Source organism: Taeniopygia guttata, chromosome 11 (assembly GCF_048771995.1).
Source record: "Taeniopygia guttata chromosome 11, bTaeGut7.mat, whole genome shotgun sequence".
Lineage (NCBI taxonomy): Eukaryota > Metazoa > Chordata > Aves > Passeriformes > Estrildidae > Taeniopygia > Taeniopygia guttata.
The window spans coordinates 18,494,333-18,519,046 of NC_133036.1; the positions used below are offsets into that span (position 1 = coordinate 18,494,333).

At 41.1% G+C, this 24,714-nt stretch overlaps 1 protein-coding gene across 5 annotated transcripts in view; it reads right to left on the reverse strand.

The window, feature by feature from the left end:
* Nucleotides 1-24,714, reverse strand: part of PEPD (peptidase D) — a 200,164-nt gene that overhangs the window by 13,328 nt on the left and 162,122 nt on the right. For all 5 annotated transcript variants that reach the window (XM_072934536.1, XM_072934535.1, XM_072934537.1 and 2 more), the window contains 2 exons: nt 24,256-24,404; nt 8,388-8,572 (listed from right to left, as the gene is read on the reverse strand). In XM_072934536.1, coding sequence (XP_072790637.1) covers nt 8,388-8,572; nt 24,256-24,404 — 334 coding nt within the window. The remainder of the gene's footprint in view (nt 1-8,387; nt 8,573-24,255; nt 24,405-24,714) is intronic.

Here is a 24,714-nt window from a genome sequence, read left to right on the forward strand (position 1 = left end):
TGGATCAGAAGAGAAGAAAACCACAGGTGATGTCCCTGTGCTGGCTGCTGCTCACCCCCAGGGCAGTAGCTAGAGATGCACAAGGCCAGAGAGATGCAAGGGCACCCTACCTGCCAAAACCAGGGGCTGCAAGTTGGCATCACCCCGAAGTTTCCTCAAGCCAGTGATGGCAACAAACCCCAGCCACAGCAGAGAACACCTGAGGTACTCATAAATGCAAATACTGAACCAGAGTAAAAGACTCATTAGTGACACAATCTGGTTTCATATTCTCTTTTCCAGCTATATCATCGCAGAACTTTTTGGAGCCTGACAGACTGTCCCACTTGGAACACATCCAGTACAGTGAAGTCCTAACCACTTTACCAAGCTAAATGCAATCAAGTATTTAAATTAATCAGAATACTAACATTACATTTAGATAATATGAATTGAGTACCAAAGTGAAATCTCAGCTCTTTTACTCTTCCCTATTCTCCCACCGCATATACCTAACTTCTAATTAGCTCATTTAATGTAAAAAGAACAGAGCTCTGTGCAGCTAGGAAAATAAAAGTCTCAAATTCCACTTCACGTGTCTCCTAGTCCCTTCTCTACGCCCTCATTTCACTTGCTGAGTGTTCCTAATGAAGATTCCTTGATTCAATCTGTGCTGCCTTTCCCCAGCAGCCCGAGCTGCCCACGGTCACCTGCAGAAGTGCTGTCAGAGCCCCCTCTGAAACCAGCAGCAGGGTACAGGAGAACCTGCCCCAAGCCCCACACATCACTCCTGGCACTTGCAAATCAAAGCTGCCACTTCTGCAGGAGAATCTAATTACTAGCTGGAGCTTTTGGGACACAGCTCAAAGTTAATATTGGGGGAATAGAGGATACATGATGTTTAACTGTCTATTTTACTTCAAGTGTTTTCTTCTTTTTCTAGGTATTAACTCTGGTATCAGGTTTAAGTTACCTAATAACTTTCCTACTATTGCAGGGAATGAGGAAAAATTATCTGCCACTTATTTGAAGCACTGCTCCTCATGATTCAGCTGGAGCTGGATTTCAATCCAGCACTACAGCGTGGTTCAGAGCACAACTCCCCATATAATTTTTGCTTTCTGATTCTCTGATGTTACCAAGCCCCAGTGCTATCATAATGGAAATAACAGAACATATAGACTATATTTTTTCTCTTTTTTTAGAACCGAAGTTTGAGAAAAAAGATAGCAAATAGTAAAAAATCTCCAAGCTGATAACTACAGCATTAACCTGAAAGATGAGGAGAGTATTTAGAATAATTTATGAGTTTTATAAGAAATAAGAGAAAGAATTGAAAAACCTACTAACAACACTGTTTCAGAATGAAACCAAAGACAAGCATCATTTAAAATCTAATGAACAAATTTCTTGTGACACAGAAAGCAGACATAGGTAATAGTTTTAAATGAAAGGGCTTTGTTTTTTGTGATCTTTACATACCATTAGTGAAATTGGTATAGCAAAAACTCCACAGTATACCAATGATACCTTACTTTTTTAATGTAATTGAAAGCAGAGCTTTACTGTTTTATTTTTTCTCTCCTACTGCACCTAGAATGAATTGTTCAAAAAAACACAAGCTCCATTAGTTGCTGGTAAAATTTCAGAAATATTTAGACAATAAATATCCAGATATAAACTCTGATAGCACACAAAGTCCCTTGCAACGAACTTCAGTAAGTCAAAGAAACATAAGCAAGTATCTCCATCAAAAAAAATTAAACAGAACTAATGAAACCCAAACCAAGCAACTAAAATCCTCAAGTCCTTAACTTTGTCTTTCTCAGTGGAGGAGGAGAACTCTGTGGTATCACAGGGCATTTCTGCATCATGGCACTGCACTGACCCTGAGCCTTCCCTCCTCTTCTCCCTCTGCTCAAGCCCTGAGTTCCATAAACACCCAGACTCCAGCATCTGCCCTCACAGGGAAAAGCTGCTGGGAGCTCAGCACAAGATGACACAGCACAGTGAGATCCATATCTAACTCTGGGAGGGATTTAAACCCCACAGAAGAGTCCTAGGCTGCAGGAAACTCTCCTGGTTGGTGTTTGACCCAGCAGGCAGCAATAAGCACTATGGATTTCAGTGCTGCTCAGCATGGAAAGGCAGTTTCCACTCATCTGCTTCCTTCCTGCGTGCTGCCTGCTCTAGGTATGTTCTTGCTATGCAGGAATTCAAAGAAACAAAACAAACAAACAAACGAAAAAAGGATTCACAGGGGTCCCATGGAGCAGAAGCAGCGAGTTTTTTCTCCTAATCTTTTCTCAAGGTGTACAATCACTTACAAGAATGAAACTAAAAGTTAAAACTAATGAAATGTCCTTTTTCTCTTTGTAAAGAGGCACCCTAAGTGCCTTCCATACAGGTTGTTTCATGTTTGCAGGTGCTGGGTAACCAAAGCTGGAGCAAGGTTTTGCAAGGTTATGGCAAGCGAAGCAATTTGCAGCACCAGAGCCCTGCATAACAGCTTTAAGCTTCTTGGTAAATTCACTTCACCCTCTGATTCTTAAAGGAAAAAACATTAATGCATCATTTGCAATGCTAACCACAAAAAAATGAAATCTTCTCCTTCAACATAAAGTCGGATACATAAGGAAAATAGTTTTTGCCAGAACAAGATCATTCCTGTATTCTGCAGTACTTTTGGTGAGTTAAATTCCCAGTCAGTCATCTGGGATCTGGGAGCAAGATTTCTGTTAAAGGCAGACACACCTTGTGCACAGCAGAGATGTTCCCCAAGCATGCACAGTGATGGAAGGATCTGGGTAACTCCAAAAGAGACCTCCAAACTTAATTTGTGATGCAGAATAGCAACAAAAGAGTCAGCTTTTCATGAGAATTGAATTAAAAATTTAAACTAAGGTAAATCTTATAATTTTAAAAAACAAAACGAAATTAAACTCTTAATTCATAACATGCAAAAATCACAGTAGTTATTAACCTAACTTAAATTAACTGGCTTGTTATTATAGAAAGTCATCAAATGTACTTAGCATTCTTTAGAGCCTTATAGTCAATTAATATAGCATGAAATTGAATCAACTCAGGCATCTAGAGACACAGAACCTAGATTTAAATGAAAACTTCAGCCTCATCTACCTCAGGGCCTGAAAATTTGGGGCCACCTACCACATTTTCTTCATTGCAACAGGCACAAGCCCTCATTTATATCCCATATCGAATTTACCCAGAAACAACTGAAAGAATGCGAGAAAACCATCTCCATGATTAAATTTTACAGCAGAAGCTAAGCCCAGTGGGGTTTTCACCCTTTGAAGCAAGCTCTGTCTGACTGAGGGCCAAATTTTCTGAAGTGATTAGTACCACTGGGGCTGAATTTTCAGCAGCGCTCGAGCTGCAGTCAGACCCTCAGAAGGAACAGGCGGATTTTCAAAGCGGCGCTCGGCTTCCCGCGAGGAACGCGGTCCCCAGGGAGCTCCTGCTGCTCAGCCCTCCTGCAAACCAGCACCTTGACTTGTGTGCTTCATGGGAAACACTGTGCTCACACTGGTGCTCACATGCTGTCACAAAATAAGGTTGCTAAGACACATCCATTGCTGACAAAATTCATGGTACTCAGTGTCCCTGAGGAGCGCCGCAGTGCCTGGCAGGAGACGCGGTCCCCAGGGAGCTCCTGCTGCTCAGTCCTCCTGCAAAGCAGCACTTTTACTGCATCCTTCAGTGGGACACGCTGCTGCTCACACTGGTGCACACGTGCTGTCCTAAAATAAGTGTGCCAAGACACACTCATTGCTGGCAGAATGTGGCACTCGGTTTCCCCAGGAACGCCGCAGTGCCCAGGAGCTCGTGCTGCTCAAACCAGCACCTTCACTTGTGTGCTTCACTGGCAAACACTGCTGCTCACACTACTGTCAACGTGCTGTCCTAAAACAAGTGTGCCAAGACACACTCATTGCTGGCAGAATGTGGCACTCAGTTTCCCCAGGAATGCCACAGTGCCCAGGGAGCTTGTGCTGCTCAGTCCTCCAGCAAACAAACCAGCACCTTTACTTGTGTACTTCACTGGGAAACACTGCTCACACTAGTGCTCACATGCTGTCCTAAAATAAGTGTGCCAAAACACGTTCATTGCTGGCCAAAACCAGTTGTTTTTTATCGCAGCAAAAAATAGGAAAGGGAAATGTTATATTTTCTAATATCCCAGAGTATACTTTGTAGAAAATCTGCAAGCATTCACAACATTTTTCAAAGAAGAAGAAAGTGCTTGTTCAATGCTGCATGCGAAAGCAGCTTACTGGAAAAGATGAAAACTTATTATTGCCAATTTTGAAAAAAAGAGATCTTTGGCTACTAATGAATAACTAATCTAAGCTAACAATGTCTGGAAATAGTTTTTTTGGAACACACAAAACTTTCTGACGGGTAAAAATTAGGAAATTAACGTTTATTGTATTATTTCAAATGTAACTGTTTACACTTGAGGAAAATAATGGAATAATATCCACTTGGAAAGTTTTTATTTTTAAAAAATCGTTTGTAATACTCCCAGAAATTTCCCTCAGCCAAAAGCAAAGAAGTTGCTTTTTAACCAGCTAGAAAAAAGAACATGATACTACAGGCATGGGCTCAGTGTACAATAAACACCAAAATGGCTTTATAAAAACCTTTGTGAAGATCTTCCTAGCTGGTAAACATTCAGAATGCACCACAAATCACTCCAGAGTGTACTAGATGACTTCAAAATGTGCTTTTTCATGAAACAATGAGGCACGGATAATAAGCTTCTCCCATTTAATACAGACACGTCCCCCACTTGCAGGAAAGGTGCTCAGTTGCTCGTGTTCAGGTGAGCTTGGCAGAGCCACATGCCCTGCATCCTTCCATGGCCCCCCTGCCCTGGGCAGGGACCAGGCTCCCATGAGGGCTTCAAGCCCAGAGAAGGCTGATGAAGTCCAGCTCCCTGAGAGGCTCCTGGAGCGTCCTTCCCACACCCAGGTACCTCATCTCAGTCAAGGGCCTCCTGCTTTGGGCCCCAGAGAAGTGAAGGGTCTACCAGAGCTGGAATTAATGCCACACAGAGAGTTTAAAGGGCTTGCTCTTCTGCAGAACCCAGAAATTGTAGCAGTCAGAGGCCCTGCAAGGCCTCCCTGGCGGTCACTCACCTAAGATAAGAAATTCCCAGTCATGGTGACTGGACCAAAGCAGCCCCTCTTCTGCATTCAGACCCTTGTTACCTCTCTGTAAGGCTACAGGTCGTATTCTCCTCAACCCTGGCCACTGGGCAATTTCCAACACCCCTGTACCTTATATAAACCCCCATCTCTGCCCTGTTCAGCAGAAGAAATGTCACTGTCCCCTGCACAGGAGCTGAAATTAAAGGACACCACTGGGGAACCTCATACAGCCTCTCCTCTCTCTACCCCTGTGCATCTGCCAAGGCACTGTGAGCACAGAGCTGAAATCACTGAGAACTGAATTTACAGAGCTGAAATCACCAAGAGCTGAATTTACCAGAGCTGAAATCACTAAGGGCTGAATTTACCAGAGCTGAAATCACTGAGGGCTGAATTTACCAGAGCTGAAATCACTAAGAGCTGAATTTACCATGGCTGAAATCCAAGAGCTGAATTTACCAGAGCTGAAATCACCGAGAGCTGAATTTACCAGAGCTGAAATCACTAAGAGATGAATTTACCATGGCTGAAATCACCGAGAGTTGAATTTACCAGAGCTGAAACCACTAAGAGCTGACTTTACCATGGCTGAAATCACCAAGAGCTGAATTTACCAGAGCTGAAATCACCAAGAGCTGAATTTACCAGAGCTGAAATCGCCGAGAGCTGAATTCACCAAGAGCTGAATTTACCACGGCTGAAATCACTGAATTTACCAGAGCTGAAATCACTGAGGGCTGAATTTCCCAGAGCTGAAATCCCCAAGAGCTGAGCTCCCAGAGCTGAAATCACTAAGGGCTGAATTTACCAGAGCTGAAATCACTAAGGGCTCAATTTACCGTGGCTGAAATCACTGAGGGCTGAGCTCCCAGAGCTGAAATCACCAAGAGCCGAATTTGCCATGGCTGAAATCACAGAGGGCTGAGCTCCCAGAGCTAAATCCCCGAGAGCTGAGCTCCCAGAGCTGAAATCACCACGAGCTGCTGGCTGAGCTGCCCTGGCTGGGAGCTGAGCCCAGAGCCGGCGCTGTGGGACACCCACGGCAGCGGCAGCCGGGGGTCAGACGGACCCCGAGCACCAGGCTGCATTAACAACTCACCATTTTTCACACAAAGTGATGCCATATACCCATCTATGTACACTACAGAACATTAGCCATTTGTGAGCTTTCATACATGCTTCATATTCAAGGAATTTGCTATTTAGGATTAGATTTTTAAAGTAAATTAGCCATGCAAACATTCTTCATGTAAGAATGTAGTTGCATGCTGGCACAAACAATTTCAGTATTTGCAGATATAAAATTCTGTGTAGAGCTCTGCCATTTTTACAGACAGTAAGTATGAAACTGGAGAGCCTAACTCATTTGATAATACAGGCCCTATTTCCATTTTTAGCTATAACAGGCTGCTCTTTCAAAATTGTGGATAGATCCGTTTGCTTTCAAAAAATGAAATTATAATTATATAATATACCACACAATAACTATTATAAATTCAGTCATATAAAAACTATAAAAATAGTTTTTGACAAAACTATTGTCAAAAAATGATTCCATAGCTTGTTGGCCACTGAAATCTGCTGAGAGATGGAAGGTGTACAGGGTCCATTGCTTCAGACTCACACAAAATCAGTTCTAGCAATCTCCCTTGACAGTAAGGTACTTGATCTAACCTCAAAGAATAGGTACAAAGAATAGGTACCTCAAGAAAAGGTACTTGATCTAACCTCAAAGTTTTTAGGCAAAACCAAGAAGGGTACTTTGCACTCTCAGAATTCTTCCACTTGTTCCTAAAATTTAGTTATCTCTTTACCCTACCAAATCTTGAACACATGCTCCTATTTTTTAAGTCCACCAAATTCAGAAAGGTTATTCACAGCACAAGTGAAAACAATCTAAGCAGAGGCATGCAACAGCAGGGTCCTGGATTTTAAAGTTTATGAACTCTCAAAGTAACCACAGTCCCTGTGCTTTGCTGGATATCTTTATTTGTACAGAGAGAATGCACTTGGGAGGAACAAAGGGACGAGCATCCATCCTTTCTGTATCAGCTAGTGCAGAAACTTTAAAATCAGAATAGCGCTGCTTTTGACTTTTGTTTCATTTTTATTACATGTAAGTTCATTAGCTGATGCTAATATATTATGATCACAATATTGTATCTCAACATTGTGAATGTAATAAGTATCCTCAAATATTATATACTGTTTCTCCCTTGCCTGCAAAATGAACCAGCAATAGCAGCTGTTATGTAACCTGGTCACCCAACATGAACAAGCACCAAAATATGCTTAAACTTTACCTATAAAGTTCCTCATTTCTTTTGCAGATTCTTGCAAAATAACAGTCTACATATGAGAGGAGAAAAAATTATACATTTTTTACTGAAAATCCTTAAACATGTAGTAACCACATCCTAACAAAAACACAATCCTTCTGAAATCTTTCCACAGCTGCTGTAAACTTCCTTTAGTCAAACCTTAAGTACAATTTGCCTTAGAGATTTTATTCGTTTAGTTATCACTGCAGACCTACTGCCATTAACTAGTTACAGAATTTTACCCATTCTGCTTTCAGATCATATAACCAAATTAATTCAAGGAAAAAGACAATTCTTCTGTGTTTTCTGCAGAAACTCAGAATACAAGAGGTTATGCTTTCATATTTGCGAGGACTGGAAGACTTGATGGACTTTTTTCTTTTGCTTCTTCTTTCTACACAGGTGCCCATGCTGACACTGGACATCAAAGCCTGAGACAGGGCTATGAGCCAGCTTGTTTCCATGTGACACAGCCACTGGGATTTACTGCCCAGCTACAGCAGGATGCTCCTGCAGCTGCCTCACATCTGGAATGGAGCAGGTGAACGTTGCCAATGCAGGACTCAGGCAGACTGAGATCCCTGCCACAGCACAGGGTACTTGGGTAGTGCCTGTCAGAGCAGTGACTCACAGAGGAACAACACAGCGTATTTAGAAATTGAACAGGTTAAGAATGCCCAAAGAGCACCATCAGTTGACTTCTTCCCATAAAAAATTTATGTTTCAATGAACTAATAGATTTCCTTAGAGTAAACTGCATAAAATACCACATCTAAAAAAAAGGACTCACTTCAATGCATCTGCTCTATCTCTGAGAAGATGCAGTTGGGTAGCCACACAAAGTGTGAGCAATGCTGATGGAACTGAGGGGGTTAATCTGCAGGGGAGTTGAGCATGGACTAACACTAACCTCTGGGTAGCCTCCAACATCATGCACGTCGATTCCAAGTAGATGTCCAAGTCCGTGTGGCATAAATATTGCACCCAGATGAACCTTCACCATGTCATCCACATTGCCTTTCAGAATGCCAATTCTAGTCAGCTCCTCCAGATGGACTCTGTCAGCCAGACGGTGCATATCAGGCCAGGCCACCCCTTGGAGAGCAGAAACAGGCAGCTGAGTTAACTATTGCTGCACGCTTTTTAACAACAACTTTCAAAAAACAGATGTAACACATGTGCCCTTTATTATAAAAAAAACAAAGGTGGAAAGAGCAACTACATGAAACATACTTTAAACAAGACAAAACTATTTTAATGTGTCAGTGAAGTGCAGAAAACTACAAAGAAAAACAGCAGCACCTTCTAATCTAGACCCATACTAAAAGTTGTTAATACACTGTAGCTAAGCATGTCCACACACATGTAAATGCATCCGTGAGTCTCCTATAAGAATGTCAACTGTAGAAGATTGCAGTTTTTTAAATGCAGAGCATAGAACATTACTATCCTTTTATTTTCAAGAATGATCATACCCATTTAGAACATCTGACATGGACACTACTTTTCTACGTACATTGAAGATTTAAAGCCCACATCTTTCTGGCAAAGACACTGTCCAGAAATTAATGATTCCCTTGTGTTAATGGGCTGTGCAAAGCACAACTCCTCTAATACATGTACTGAAACAGCATTACAAAATACTGTTGTTTGACTAGAGACAGAGTGCCAGGATACATTAGGTTGCTATTATTTTGGTATAGGATACAATTTTGTTTGACAAACTGCTGGGGAGAGGAGGGAGGAAGAAAGCAGCTCTTTTGTTAGTAACAAAGTACTGTCCTAATTAGTTCACCATGGCATTGAGTCATCATCAACAGAGCAGCAGTTGCAGAGTCAAGACAACTAGGGCTAAGGTACAGTTGAAGAATATTTTCCTTGTTCAATTTTGGCATGACTAAACAAATAAGAGCTGAGCAATTTTTAAGGCCAAACTCCCACCAAGTTCCATTTGCTTTAATCCAGTTAAACATGCAGCTCTAGGGTCTTGTGAAGATAAATGTCATATCTTAATTACATTATCACTTTTCGCTGAAAGTACTGAGGCTTCAAAGACGGAAATAAAATCATCCTATGGGAGTGCTTGGAGAGAGCACTCAGCTGTCTTTTGTGGCTCTGATATAAAGATCAGAATCAAACAGCAGCAAGTGGCTGCTCAGTTCTGTGCATCCTGTCCAGCTGATGCACCTTTGTGCTGCCATGAGCTCTGGCTGGCAAAGAGCTGGGTGAGCAATCAGTGAGCAGGCAGCCCCCTCCCCATCCCATCTCTCAGGGACCCAGCCTGCAGCCCGCTGCACTCTGCCTGCCAGCAAGGCCACAGGAGAACCACACACAAACCCCTGGTGCTACTTCCTCACAGAGGCCAGCAGTGCCCAAGTGCGTGATGCTCACCCACAGAATGTGTGCAGTCTTCTTGCTCAAAATGTGATATTTTTATGGTTTCTCTACTTTAAAAAGGAATTTAAGATTTTTCATTCAATACGAACCAATACAACTATAAGCAGCTGTTCTTTGACAACTGTTCAACATATTCTGTAATTATTTATCTTTCTGATTATTGAATGTGTTGCAATTTTCACTTCTCTAGATTCACCTGTGTTTCACAGCTCTCTCACTTAGGCTCCACTCTATTGAAAGATAAATTGAAATCACTACAATCCCTCATCAATATTACACATATCACACTAAAAGTATTTCTGAATCACAGTTGTTTTCCTGTTTGTTTTATAGCTGTGGGAATACAGAATTTCTATGTCTAAGTCGAGGTTCAGCTTTTGCAGTTTGCAGCTAACTCCAACGGCTCTAAAAGTCTTCATTGAGGACACTAGATGTTCTTTAAAGATCTCTCCCATGATTTCTTAACTGAGTATTACTACAAGTCACCATAACTGCAAAGCCACACGTAACAACATCTGACCCTGGTCAACTGTTTGAAGCCTCACCCTCTCTTGTTAAAATGAAGGTCAGAACTCCATGGCTGGAAGACAAAACACAGCCACATCCTGGATGCTCTGCAGCAAGCTGAGCTGCCTGAGAGAAGTGGAGCTGAGGTGTCTGTTATTTGCAGCTCAGCTTCCCTCTGCAGCTCTGCTGGCACTGTTGGTCTCAATCCAAACCCACAGACTCCATTCAAAGAGACACAGTCACCTTTGTCAAACTGAGGAGGAGATACAAAAGGAGATACAAATATTAAACTGAATTAATCAGAAATAAAACCACCAAAACCACCTATCTATTTGTCTGCAGAAGTTTAACAGAGCTATTTAATGACCCTATTGCCCTAGCTGGAAAGACTGCCATGGTTGGCAGTTCTGAGTACTGAGTACTTCTAGGCACTGAGCAAATCCATTAGAACTTCTTCTTCCCTCATCCCCACCTTTTTCTTTTTCTCTCATTGACTTAAAGTGCAACTACTTCTCCTCTCCTTCTGCCTTCTTAATTCACCATCTGTTTTGATTTTTATTCATCTTATCTGCTTCATTAGAGACTGAGGACAACAAAAAGCTCTACTGTGAAATAAATAATGAGGCAGAATGGAAAATCTGCAGCTTTGGGCTCTCTCTTGGAGCTAGGGTGGTGCTTCAGACAGAGCCCAACAAAATGGCTCTGGACAACTCTTTTATCATCTAGCCAGTGCCACAAGCTTTGCTAGAAATATGAAACATATCAGCTCCAGTTGCCTCCCCGATGCTGCTACAGCTGCAGACAGCTCTGGGGCAGCTCTGGGCAGAGGGAAATTAAGCTTCTGCTGGAGGCACCCTGCTAAATAATACAAATCTTGGTTTACAAATAAAAAGGTATTCAAATAGTCTTAAGTAAAAAGCAAAGGGTTTACAGATAAATTGCACTTTCTAGTCTATTGTCAGGCTTCATGCTTTATTCTACTATGACTATGGGGTGGTGACCACCCCCCTCCAAGCCCTTAACCTACAAGCCCTGGATAAAACTCTCATATACAGACTATTGCTTGAGTGCTAAGACAAAATAGGAAGATATTTTGAGCTGACTAGAGACAGTAAATTAAGTTGAATGGTTTTTTGGTCTTCACTTAAAAAATGGTGATATCCTTGTCTTGTTTGATATGAGAGGATTCCCACCATGCTAGGAATAAACTTATTAATAATAAGGTTCAAACAGATTTCTACCCATTTCCTAAACATGTTATTTGACAAAGAAAGAGAGTCTAAATGTAAATCTTCAAACATTTTCTACTGCCATTATAATATTAAAAAAACATTACTTTTGTGAAGAGAAATAACTATTTTACAGTACTAAGGCAACTATTTAAAAGTATAGAAAAAATCCACCGAGAAAAGGAACTATCATAATTCAAGGAAGATGTCTTTGTCCATTTTATACAAAAGTATACTTATATGTATTTATTATAGAGTAAACAAAAATATATATGATGCTTTAAACTTATTTAAAAACTAAACATTTATTAGTTTTATCTGGCAATTGAAATCTTTATAATCCAATGGCCTGTGCAAGCCCAGCTGTCTCTGGGTCTGACTGCATCCCTGCACTCAGGTGTCATTTACATAACTAGTAAGTATACTCAAAGAGTAGAAGTTCTTAAATACTGCTAATCCAATTTTCCTTTGTAGATATTGAACTTCCAATAATTGCAAAAAGGAATTAAGAGGAGGAAAACTTGAATATCAGAGTTGATAGCTTCATCAGCTGGACAACTTGATAAGAAACCACAAGCAGAACTTTTTGGTACTCTTATATGATGTGCAATCAACAATCTGGAAGTGGCCCAAGGACCTGCAGTGAGAATATAGGAGTCCCTCTGTCAAAGCCCAGAGGTGTCTGTGTTCTGCTCAGATGTCTGTGCTCACATCTGTGTGTGGACAGCTTTAGCATGTTAAAGAAAACAATACCACACAAGAGCCTGCAGGCAGCCAGGTGTGAAGAACAACACTGAACAGTGCTGAATGAACACTCTGTGCAAAGGATCCTTCATTCGTGGAGGCTCCTTAATGTTCAGGCACTCAGCTTTTGGATTATTGGGGTCCAGCAGAGACCTCTGTGCCCAGCTGCAAGCAGGAGAAGTCAAACACCATATCAGCATTCTTGTAGGGGATAAAGCAGTTACAAACCAACCAAACCCCACAGCAACAACTTCCACACGAGTGCCTCTGCCCTTGGTGTGTGAGTTAGCTCAGTGCTGACTGCTCTGCAACGTGGGCCAGCACTGACCTCCCACCACCAATCACTCATGAGGATGTTTGACTCGTGTATTATTCAGGACTATTCTTTTTAAGCTTTGGTGAAGTTTATCATAGTTGCAGACATGCTTTTTGTGTAAGAACTTTTACGATAGTTGCAGACGTGCTTTTTGTGTAGAAAGGTTAGTTCTGTTATTATCTTTAAGCCAATTTATAAACCAATTATAGTCCAGTGACAGATGAGGTTTAAAAAGTCAGATTGGAGGGTCCTTGGACTTTGACAATTGTAGCAAAATGAGTCTGTACTCAGGAAAATCTGCTGATGAGGTGTCTGCTCCCTTCTTAATTCTCTGCCAAATGAGACACTGGGTAATACAGGTCACTGAACCAGGGCCTGGCTCCCAGGAAAGCTCAGCTCCCCAGGCTCATTAGGCTGGGATTTGTTACCTGCCATGCAGCACGGGCTCAGGAGAGAGGTCAGGTAAGAACCCACCTCGTACAGCAACCACAGCACTCGGGATTCCTCGAGATACAGAGTGAATGAACTGCACAGCAGCAACCAGACACTGGAGATGTCCAGTAATGAATTAAACAGACCATGCATTAATTAACAAAAAACTAGGGATGTTACTAGTTTTCCGACACAATGGAAACAGTACAGTGGAGGTCTGCAGATGTGTCAAGTGGCACTTAAAAATGGCAAACTTTGTGCATTAAGTTTGCTTAAAGTCTTTTTTTAAAGGCATCCCCATAAAGCTAAGTGTTTTCTGATACTCTTAGATATTACTGTGAAAGAAAGGAAAAAGGTAAAATTAGTATTATTTTACTTCCTTGAAAATATTTCCTCTCTGATATCTGTTTGCCAAACCCCACAAAATTTCAGATAAAACACCAGGTTCAAGGACTCTGGAACATCATATAAGGATCTCTGCAATAATGTGTGATTTCTTTGATCACAGCAACTGAGAAGATTTTTGTGCCCTCTTTGCCCCCCCAAAAAAGAAAGAAAAGCTTCTAGTGAAACCAGAAATCAAAAGCATTCCTATCTTTTGATGAATATACCATAAATTTTTAAACAGTAGAATTAAAAAGATGAGTTGCTATAACACATCACACTATAAACTGTTCCTCAGCTGCTGTTAACTCACTGGTATTTTTATCCCAGTGATTATTATCTGAAGTTTTATTAGAAGCCATTTGAGAACATAAAGTAGAAACAGCATACAAAAATAATTTAGAATTACTGCCTTGTATTTAGCCACTTTGGTCAGAAAGTACTCTGAAAAGCCCTAACAGGATTTTTTTGGCCACTACTTAGGGTACTTTGTGGTTGTAATGTGACAATGATTAAACCACAAATGATTTAACAGGGTTTTTTTGTTGTTGTTGTTGGGTGAGGGTTTTTTGCCAACACAGATGTCACAATCTTACTAAAAAAAAACGAGTATGGCAAGGTTCTAGTAACTTCTCCCCAAATTGTGCTAAGGTTAAGTTACATTTAATTTCCAAGTGTCCACAGACAAGGGCAAAAGGCCCAATGTCCCCTGGCAGTGCCACTGAAATGCAGACAGAACACACAATCCCAGTCCAGCCAGCAACCCATTGGAACAGATTAAAATCTGCCAACTGGCAGAGACCATATCAGACATAAAACAATAGGTCTTTAGAATTCAATCACATCCAGTTTAAAAAACAAACCAAAACATAATTTAAATACTAAACCAAATGATCTTTTCCCTCTTCACTTGGGTGCTAGAGAAGCAGTTGTCTTATTGGTGATTTTCATGCTTTCTTTTTGGCCCACTGGCTGAAATACTCAGCAGCTGCTCTGGTTTTGAACTTGGTGCCTTGCAGCACCAGGTAAGACAGCTCTACCATGGGCAAACCCCAAATGCTGCACTCTGACACCTGAACAGTGAAGCTGTTCAAAGCTTCATTGCTGTGTGGATGCTCACATGGCTCATGGGGTGAGCATTAGGTGGCTCATGGATGCCAAATTCAGGGATGCAATTTTTGACTGTACTTTCCAGCTGTGGCATGGCTGCATCTGGCTGCCATATGATGAGAAGAGCCTGATAACTTTCCCAGCCCAAAAGGGAACTAGACAGAATTTGCTGCTGTGTCACACCTGCAAATACCCACAGCTCTGACTGCAGGGATTACCAGACCTGACCCTGCCCTCTGCCCGGAGCCCCACTGCCACAGCTCCACACCAGGATGGTGCCATCCCTTTATTCCCCAGAAAGATGCACCTGCCTTACAGGGATGAGAGTTATTGGAGGGAACTAGAGACTGATCCTCATCACCTCTGAAATTTGGACTTCTTCAAAAGGCTGAACAGCACTGTGCTGTTCAGCTGCACTGTGACACTGCCTTTGCATCAGTATGATGGAGGTTTTCAGCAGTGAGTCCATCCTCCCTATTATAAACCCTGCACAAGGTGAGCTGTCACTCATCAGAAGCAACATGAGGATAATATTCTGCCCTGCAGAAACAATAAGAAAAGCAATATGAATAGATGCAGGTGTGGATCAAGAGGTGGGATCTTTTTTCCATGTCTGGATGCAGCACTGGGATTGAGCAGTGCTGGCAGACACTATTTTACAGCATGTTCCTTCCAAAATAGGTGTATGTTGAAGAGGAAAAAAGGAAAAGGATTGACAGAATGAAGGAAGTGCTTGGAGGGAGTGATTGCAGTGTGGAAACTTATCAATCTTTGAAGCTCAGAAAAGACCCTGTTTAGATAAGACTCAGGGCAAACAGCATAATTTATGTCTAGCAGGTTTGCACTCTGACAGCTACAGCTGATGCAGTGTCAAGATTGAAGAACTTATGAACTTTGAGCTTCAACTCAAATGACAATGAATTTGAATCAAGCACAAATCCTGAACACTGAGCTGTGAGAAAATCAGTGCAGGCACTAAAAATCAGACAAGGTACAGGCAGCTCATTCCCCAAAAGTCATTATTAAAACCAAAATTGTACAATGGTACAATATACAATTGTACAATGTTCTGCTTTTATTTACTAAGTAGTAGCAATGCCTTAACTATTTACACTGACAAAACCTGAATTAACACACCACAGTAAGCTGTTCTACCTTTGCTGGCTCCATCTCAGAGAGGCAGTGTTCAACTTCTGTTGATTTTTAAATTTATTTATCAATTGATGAACATTAAGGCCAGCAAAAAAAAGTACAGTCCACTCCATTCAATAGAGAAGAGAGAGAGAGAGCAGATTACAAATAGATTTTAAAAACATATATTGACAAGATTTACTTTCCAATCTGTCTTTCAACACAGTAACACATTCTGAACTGCAAGGAGGGAAAATAATACTGTTTCAGCAAGATCTGTGAATATCAAATATTGGTTGCAACATGCCCTAAAAGCATTTGTTCTTCGGAGGAACTGGAATAAAATCTTCAACTTCTGTCATTAATTTTTTATTCCTGAGAAGAATTGTTTTGCTGCAGATATTACAGCAGATTAATAATGATCAGCAGTGCTGTGACTAAAATATGACAATCTGAATAGGAATAATTCATATGGACATCTTGAAATTATACAAACTGTAAAACAGATTGTGGTCTCATACCCTTCCCTGTTGTGCTTTTGTCAAAATTTCCAGTTTACAGTCCAGTTTCTTTTTAAAAATTCACCAAAGTGAGCTACTGTTTTTATACAGCACAACAGAGAAGCACGACCACGTGGTCTTCCACTAAGCACAACTCTGGACTACAGAAAATAAAACTCAAAATTGCTTTCATGCAAAAAACTCCCATTGCATGTGAATAAGAACCTTCTACCTGGGAGGATAAATATTAGTAACAGTTACAGTTATTTTCTTTAGGTGTAATAGATTTCAATCCTAGTTGGATACAGTGACAATTACTCTAAAGCAGTATTAGAAACCAAAAATCAATCTGAATTGTAAAGAAATCATAGAGCTGTTGTGGACAAGAAGAAGCAGTAATCTGTGAAGTTGCAAATTTTGAATTTGCATATGTTGCCAAGTACAATTCTGCTCAACTTAATAATAGAAACACCTGCTGGTAATATGATCTGCTATGCCAAATAAATACGCTAGCTATTAGTTTTCATTAAACTGTTTTTATTAAACAGTTCTTTAATGGAGTTATTTTAATCTTTGCTCTTAGTACTATTCCACCTGAGCTGGATTCTCTAGTATTCTTCCTTTGTTTAGAGGCATTTTACTGGAAAATAGAACAGGGAATCATACAGTGGCTTTGAATTCAAATCACGGCACTTTTTGTTGTCTAAATAAGTTATTTATGAAACTGGTAGTGGTCCACTAAACTTACTTCCTCTTGACAGTCTCAGTGAAAGAATTGTGCCTCAGTATTTCGGTATCAAAGGAGGACACCCCATCCAAAATCTACATCCTGTGTACTAAAACACAGACCATTCATCCTGTCCAGTCCTGGGCTTACCCCTCGACCTCCATCAGCTTTACTACTTCAATCCTTCTGCATCAGGCAAACAGGGAGGAGGCAAAACACTAGAAAATAAAGTGGCTACTTTGTTTTGTCCTTCTAATTCACAGCATTCCTTGGAAGGCTGTACATGGGAAAACTAGCTAAGACAACCCCTGCATTGCAAAGCAGTTAGAAGTTACAACAATAAAAAACTCCGAAGAAATCAGGAGAAATGCACAAAAACTGGTCAGAGTTTCACAGAGGAGTTCAACTCATGCAGTTACAGCTGCCCACAGGACAAAGACCACATGGGATTAACTTTGTTCTGCATCCTGCACCTACAAATACATTTCTTGTAGGCTCTCAGGATCAGCTGGTATCTACATGATTAATAAAAGGATTTTTATTTGCTTGGCATGTAGGTCTACTTTGCCTGAAATGTTTTTGACTGTACTTGAAGTGTATTTGACTGTGCTTTCTTGGTCAAAGATTATATGGCAATCCTGGCATCAATAAAATCTGCCAAGTCTGATCTTTGATCCTGGAAGACAGGATTTGAGAGCTTAAAGAACCCATGTCTTTAAGTGAAACAGGATTTCTGGGAGAGCCATGCATAAGGAACCTTCTGGCCCTAACATGGAGAAAGCTCCATCTTGTGTTATCAGAGATGTTACTCCTATGGCAGAGATTTTCTTCAAGACCTTCCTCAAAAGCATTTATTGGAAAAGCAAAGCCTGAAAGCCAGAGGCAAGGCAATACTCACTGTCTTGGATAGTGAACTTGGGGATATGCATATAAGATGAGCTCCAATTTGAAAAATGCAGAGATAGAAATTCTATAGGGAAACCCTGTGGTAATGTCAGTATCCCAAGGAGGAATTCACACTGCACATAAACTGATGTGATGAACAACAACTTCTGTGCATATTTGGAACTAATTTTTATTTTTCATTTTATTGAAACAAACAAACATCAATCAGCAAATATTCCCAGCTGCATAGCTAATGTCTGAATGCAATTTTGATTCAATGGGGACTCTGTATACACAAGCTTTTCAAATCATAAAAATGTAGAGATAGGGAGTTGAGGGGCTGCCAACCTCGCCTTACTCAACTGTTCCTTGGGAGCAGTTTGCTAGACAAGGAGAACTTTTTTGGAACTGGAATTTAGGACAATGGACCTTAAAGAGTGAGGTATTTAAATTCTTTCTTCCTTGCAGAAGGAACCCCAAATATTAATGTATATAACTTTAAAGATTAAAAAAAAGATTTCTTAAACATAGATTTTGCAGTAGTACCAGGCATGCTAAGCACAGCCAGCTCCCTTCCTTCCCCTTCTCCTGTGATTTTCCATTAGCCTACAGGAAAGACAGAGAGTAATGCTTGGAGGTCCCAGGATGCAATTGCAAAAGGATGAAGATGGAAAGTATGTGATTGCTCCAATATTTAGCTCGTTAATCTTAAAGACTCTGTGTATGCTCTAGTGCATTAATGCAAAATAGTTCTAATTGCAGAGCTGAAAGATAGGCATACTTCCTTTTTAGTTCTTCTCAGAACAGTAGCAACTTACTGTATTTCAGAAACTTCAACGTTTCTATTAGCAGGAACTGTACATAGAAACTTTCTAAATGCAGCAACCATACCATCCTCATCAACTAGGGCAATCTATTAAATTTATAGAACTGAAATTATTAATATCCTCTAAATGCTTGAGATAATAACCTGACCAACAAATAGCAGAAATCACTTGAGAGGCTTCACATGGTGTAAATACACAGTTATCTGCTGAAGAATAAAAGAGAAGCCACTCCACAGAAACTTCCCCCACAGCACTGGACTCTGTGTGTCACTGACAGTAACACACTGCTCCAAGAACAGGGTGGTGCCCAGGGCTGGGTAGGAATGGTCACACCTCACAGGGACACTCCAGCACAGCCCTGCCCTGAGCACAGCCACAGCTGGGTACAGGGCCCTGATCCTCAGCAGCATCTCCCTGGCCTCTACCCCTGCCACTTCCATTTCCATGGGCATGCTTCACAACACAGCATGGAGTGATTCAGGTTAGGAGGGATACCAGGAGCCCTGGCTTAGTGTAAAATAGATTGATATTAATTCAAAAGAGCAAACAACAGGGGTCTCCCAGGTGTAACCAGTGACAAATGATGGGTAACAAAGCTAACACTGAATTGGATCTAACTTATGCAACTAGGATAAAGAATGGAGTGAGACAGATTTGGGAGCCATCCTTCAGATCTCTCCACTATTAACAGACATGCCCAACTTGCTCACAGAAGAGTCTAACCCACTCCTGCAGTTCAGGCTTCCAGCTGCTGCCATGTGAGGTGTCCACTGGAGGTGCTCCAGGCATCAGAGCTGAGAGCTGCTCTCCACCACTGCCCTCAGCAGCCTCATGCCTACCCAGGGTGTGCTACACAATACTGTTTTTCCACCAGAGTTTGCTTTTTTTAAGCCTGGGCAATTATGGGGGTGGGGGACAGCTACACTAAAAGCAGTAATTTTATGGTTATAGCATCAAGGACTCCAGAGTTGAGCAATATCAACCGACAGTGTCTGTGTGAGCTTTGCTTGGCCCCTTGGTGCTGACATGTTACGGTTCAGTCCTTCAGTTACATGAACATCTACTCCTTTACACAGGATTTCAGTAGTACCTGGGCCTTTTTGATGATGCTGCCTATTCCAGTCCTGCAGTAAAATCTTCAAAAATGAAAAAAAAATTCACAGCAACACTTGCCAGAGGATGAGACCCAGGGCTATGTTTTGCAATGAAGGCAGTTGGATAAAGGACAGAAGACCTCATGCAAGCAAAACTGCAACATCCACTCATGTGTTACTACAGCCACGGAGGAGAGCCTCAGAAGTGCCAGTAAAAAGCTTCCACCAGACCAAGCACAGCTTCCCACCAACCACAAGATGCAAATCCACAGGAAGCTCCAAGTTAATTTACTTCTAGGGCCACCCAGTTTCCAGAAGACTCCAACTACCAAGGCAAGTCCAGCTCCTGATAAACCACTGAAGATTCCTCTTCATTATCTAACTCCTCTTCCATCTTTTACAAAAGCTGAAAACAAGCAAGAAAAACCCCAAGAGACTTCACAAGCAGGCAAGCATGGCAAATGCACCTAAAAGTTGCCTCTAGTAATCAGCAACCTTGCTTGCACCAGACTCTGCTTCCCAGCAGGATGCTAAGCAACTTGCTTCAAACACAGGGTTTTTTTAAAATATATTTTACATTTTTCCATTAATCATTTTCTTTCATTTTACCAGAGTTTGGCTTGACAATCTGGAGTGTAATTTGCAGAAAGGCTGGGCACTCAGCAGCTGTAACAGAGGTCAAAACAGCTGTGATTTGAGCAAGAACAATGCTCAACTCTCTTCAAAAAGATCTCGAGTCTGAAGAATTTCCATCTTGGAATCCCAAACGAGTCCATAGCTTTTACACTAACTTCTCTAGCCTGCTGGCTCCTGCCTGCAGAAAGGGGACTGCTGCACACTTGCACATCATTAAGATGCACTGCAAGCAAACCTCCTTGCCTGCCCAGCACCTGTGTACTGTGTACTGACAAAAACTGGTGAGGATGTTGATAATTTTGGATTCAGAGCAGGTTTTGAACAGTAGGCAATAAACAGCTCCAGGCCATGCACAGAACAAAAGGTTAAACTAAATTACTGAATAGCTGCTCATTAGCTCAGCTCTTACTGTTATATGCATTGTGTGAAGACAGCAGAGTGAGAAAAAATGGATGTATCTATAGGAACATTTAATTCCAAGTCATCCTTGGAGGTGAAATCTCTTGGTTGTCCCTACTTACTGTGTTTTTGTTTACACAGTGGAATTTTGAAGTGCATGAGTTGAATTAATTTCAGATGAAAGTATATTGGGAGATGTACTCCAGGACTGCATTTAATGTGCCTCAACCTTTGGCAAATCCAATGAGATTAAAAAAGAATGCAGAAGTGAGAGAAATTAGGACACTAACTTCTGGAATACTCTGAGACATCTGGCTTTAAATGTCACCCTTTTTTAACTATTCTTTCTATGTAGCATATATCTGTAAAGCAAATTGTTTCTCAAATTACTGTTCTGAGAAAGAAACAGACAATGCTTCAGCCACTGAAGGAAATGGAAGTGTCAATATTCTGCACATCTGCCCCTGCATTTTAGTTCTGTGGAAGAGGAAATTTAATGCAGATGGACTTGACACAATTAAGAATATCCCCTAAGCAGAAATGCAACAATGCTCTCTGACATCTCAGATCATAGGCCTGACTTTGTAGGAAAGACAATTAGCCCACTGCCACACAAGTGCACTTTTTTGACTTCCTCTTCAGTGACAAGCATCACTGTCTTCATCAGTGCTCCATGTTCAGTAGTTTCAAAACTGCTGCTTATGCAAGACTAAGTAAGTCTTCCTCTCCTTTTATTTTAAACAGATTTTGTTTGTGGCAGAAGTTGTGACAACTGCACTGAACTTGGGCTGTAATCCTACAGAGAGTGTTTGTTTCTTAACTTTCAGAATATACTATTTGCCTTGCAGAAGGAATTCTGTTCTTGGAGTTGTAAGGGAAGAAGACCCATATATATTATTAGAGCTGTTTGTACATTTGGACCATGCACAGAATGTAGCAGCTGAATGCTTCTCTATAATGAAATACAATGTTTTGGAGTATTTTAAAAATTATAAGAACTGTTTGTATATAGAAATATAAAGAGAATGTATTAGGAGGTCTATTATCTCTCAGGAAGTACCTGCACTCAAAAGTTAATTAGGTTCACATGAGAGCCCAACTGAAAAAAGAAATTCAAATCTCTGAATTAAGCACACCTATACAGAATGTTTAAGGTTGCTAGCAAGCTGTGTCCTTCCATAAACACAGTTATGTAACCCAGTCTTTGGTCAGTGACTCTCCCTAAAGTACTCATTCCCTACCTTGCAGTCAGAAAGACCCCGGGAATCATTAACATCCCGATGACAGCTACTAGATGTGCCCTGTGACCCTCTGCCACAAGGCACAGTTAGGGAGATAAACAGCATTTCCTGCAGCTGCTGACTCTGCTGTGCCCACTCTTGCCCAGCCTGATCCAGCAATGGCTCCTGTCACCTCACCAGTCACTTGGCTGGCTTTCATCTCAGGAACCCTGGGAAATGAACACTAGCAAAAATAACAGCAAAATTAACATAGGCTGCATAATCCAGCAAATCTCAGTAAAACTTGATGGCTCTGGATTTTAAATGTAGTGCCTCTAACCCTGCAAGCTCCTTTGCCTCTTCTTTTGGAGACTCAAAGTATCACTGGGAGAAGAGACACCTGTGAATTCACATCATCATTTCTTACTCCCCTGTGTGATAGTACCTGGCTCCCCCAGGAGCAGATCCCAGTGTTTTAGTCATGGAGCTCACAAATGAGGTTTGTTTAAGGAGGCTGAAGCCTCTCTCCCTGAAACACCTCCCTCTGGACAGCAGTGACAATGGCATCAGCTCCTTGAGGGGCTCTGGGGTTTCTCACCTGCCTGACCAGTCTGCGACACTAGCCATGCTGTAAAGGTTTTTCAGAATTTTTCAGAATCCTGGTCTTCCAGGAGATCTTAAAAAGGAGCAGACTTCTCAGATGCTGAGGATTTTTGCATGTTAACCAGACTCTTAACTGGATCTGTAATTCAGGAGTCCAGGTTGCATTTTATTGCACTCTGAAGTACAAAGGGAATGAAACCAATGAACCGGCCCACAGACCATTTAATATAGCTCATCAAAATTCACCATCACTATTCATCATTCTCATGAAGAGTGTAAATGCATTCGCCCCGTTCTTCCAAACAGGCAGGACAACAATAAGAACAGAGAGTTCAGTCCCTTTCTCTGACAGAGATTAAGACTGATTGGTCTGTTGGTGGATCTCAAGCTCCCAAAGCTAGTAAAGACCCTTGCAACTACTTCTCAGAAATACCCAATTTACTATGTCCTTATTTTCTGACACTGTAAATAAAGTGCCCAGAAAACTAAAAAATTCTCTACACCATCCTGAGCACAACATCCTATTAGCTCTCAAATTCTGAAGACAGTCTGCAACCTATTAGCATAAAATACTGCTAAAAATGTTACATGAAATTAAAGGTGACACTGAAACACAACATGAACTGTGAAGAGGAATAGGGACGAGTCTTGAGGGGAGGAACTGCAGATGACTGAGCTGTGAGGAGAATTTGCTAACACTCTGTATGAAGCTCAGAGTTACAGACTGATGCAGTACAGAATCTGGAAAATATGAAAGCTAACACTTAAGGCATCACTCCCTTCCAAACTGCTCAAATAAACAGAGCTGCTGGCAGCCTGTATAACAGGAAAATTGCTTCTGTTCTAACTGGCAATCCAGAAAGCTCATGCACTCAAAGCCTGACGAGTGAAGACTAATACAGCACATTTAAAGGATAAGTGTGCCTTGTACATTGAGTACATTCTTCTTGAAGATGTTCCATTAGTAATACTGAGAAATGCTCAAGTACCTTTACCAGTGACAAAATCACAGCAGCAGCTAGCTCTGAAACATTTATTTGCTGGCCTGAAAGCAGAATGGGAGAAAAATAAGGTTTTCATTTGTTTCAAATCAAAATGTGTATTTGTTGAATGAGTTTGCCTGCAACTTAAAGGCATACAGTGAAGTACCCAAATAGCCAGTGCTTTTGAAAGCTTTTTAAGGCTAATTATCCTTCCCAAAGATGCACACTTCATCCCCTTTTTCAATAGAAGATTTCTACTATGCCTACACATAAAATAAAGAAGATACTTGAAACAAACTGAAGCACAACATGTGCTCACTCGAACTCTGAGCATTTGGCATAAGCTTCCTGAAAAGATGGCTGTCTGTGTAAAGACACATCTGAGTAACAACTGTTACCTGTAGATGAAGGGAGTGAAAAAAAAAATTAAAGTATCTTATTAATTGTGCTAATAATTGTTTCTGTGTTATGTCTTTAAAAGCGTATGGAAAATGTTGTGTATCCTACTTCTATATATTAAGAGCTGCTTAACCATGGAAATTATTTTATCTTGTTCCCTTCCAACATTTTCTAAAATGCAAACATAATTGATTGGACATCCTGAATGCTGCTACCAAGCCTCTCAAGCCCTGCTGACAGGCACTGATCTCTTACCTGGCTTGACTGCCTCCATGACTGCCCGTGATGCCTTCAGCACTGCCTCATAGACAGCCCTCTGCTCTGCTGTGAACTTGCCATTGGCAGGGAAGGTGCAGGTGATGTCAGAGCCATAGCAGTAATATTCTCCTCCCATATCAAACAGGCTGAAAAGGAAACACAGGGGAAAGAAATGAAAATTTAGTTCCAAAGAAATAGTAGAACATAGTGGACTTTTGTCTTGCTCTGCACTCAGTAACATCTACATTTTGGTAGATCACCAATATAATCACTGCTTGAACCCTGTTCTAAGTAAAACAAGATGACAGTCCCTTGGGATCTCCTGGCAGAAGGGTATCTGCATTCCATATGGCTTAAATTGTCACCCTTTTGGGCTGTGCTGGTTCAGGACGGGAATGCTCAGAGAACGCAGAAAGGAAGATAAAAAGTACATGAAGACTCCACTATAAGCTTCTC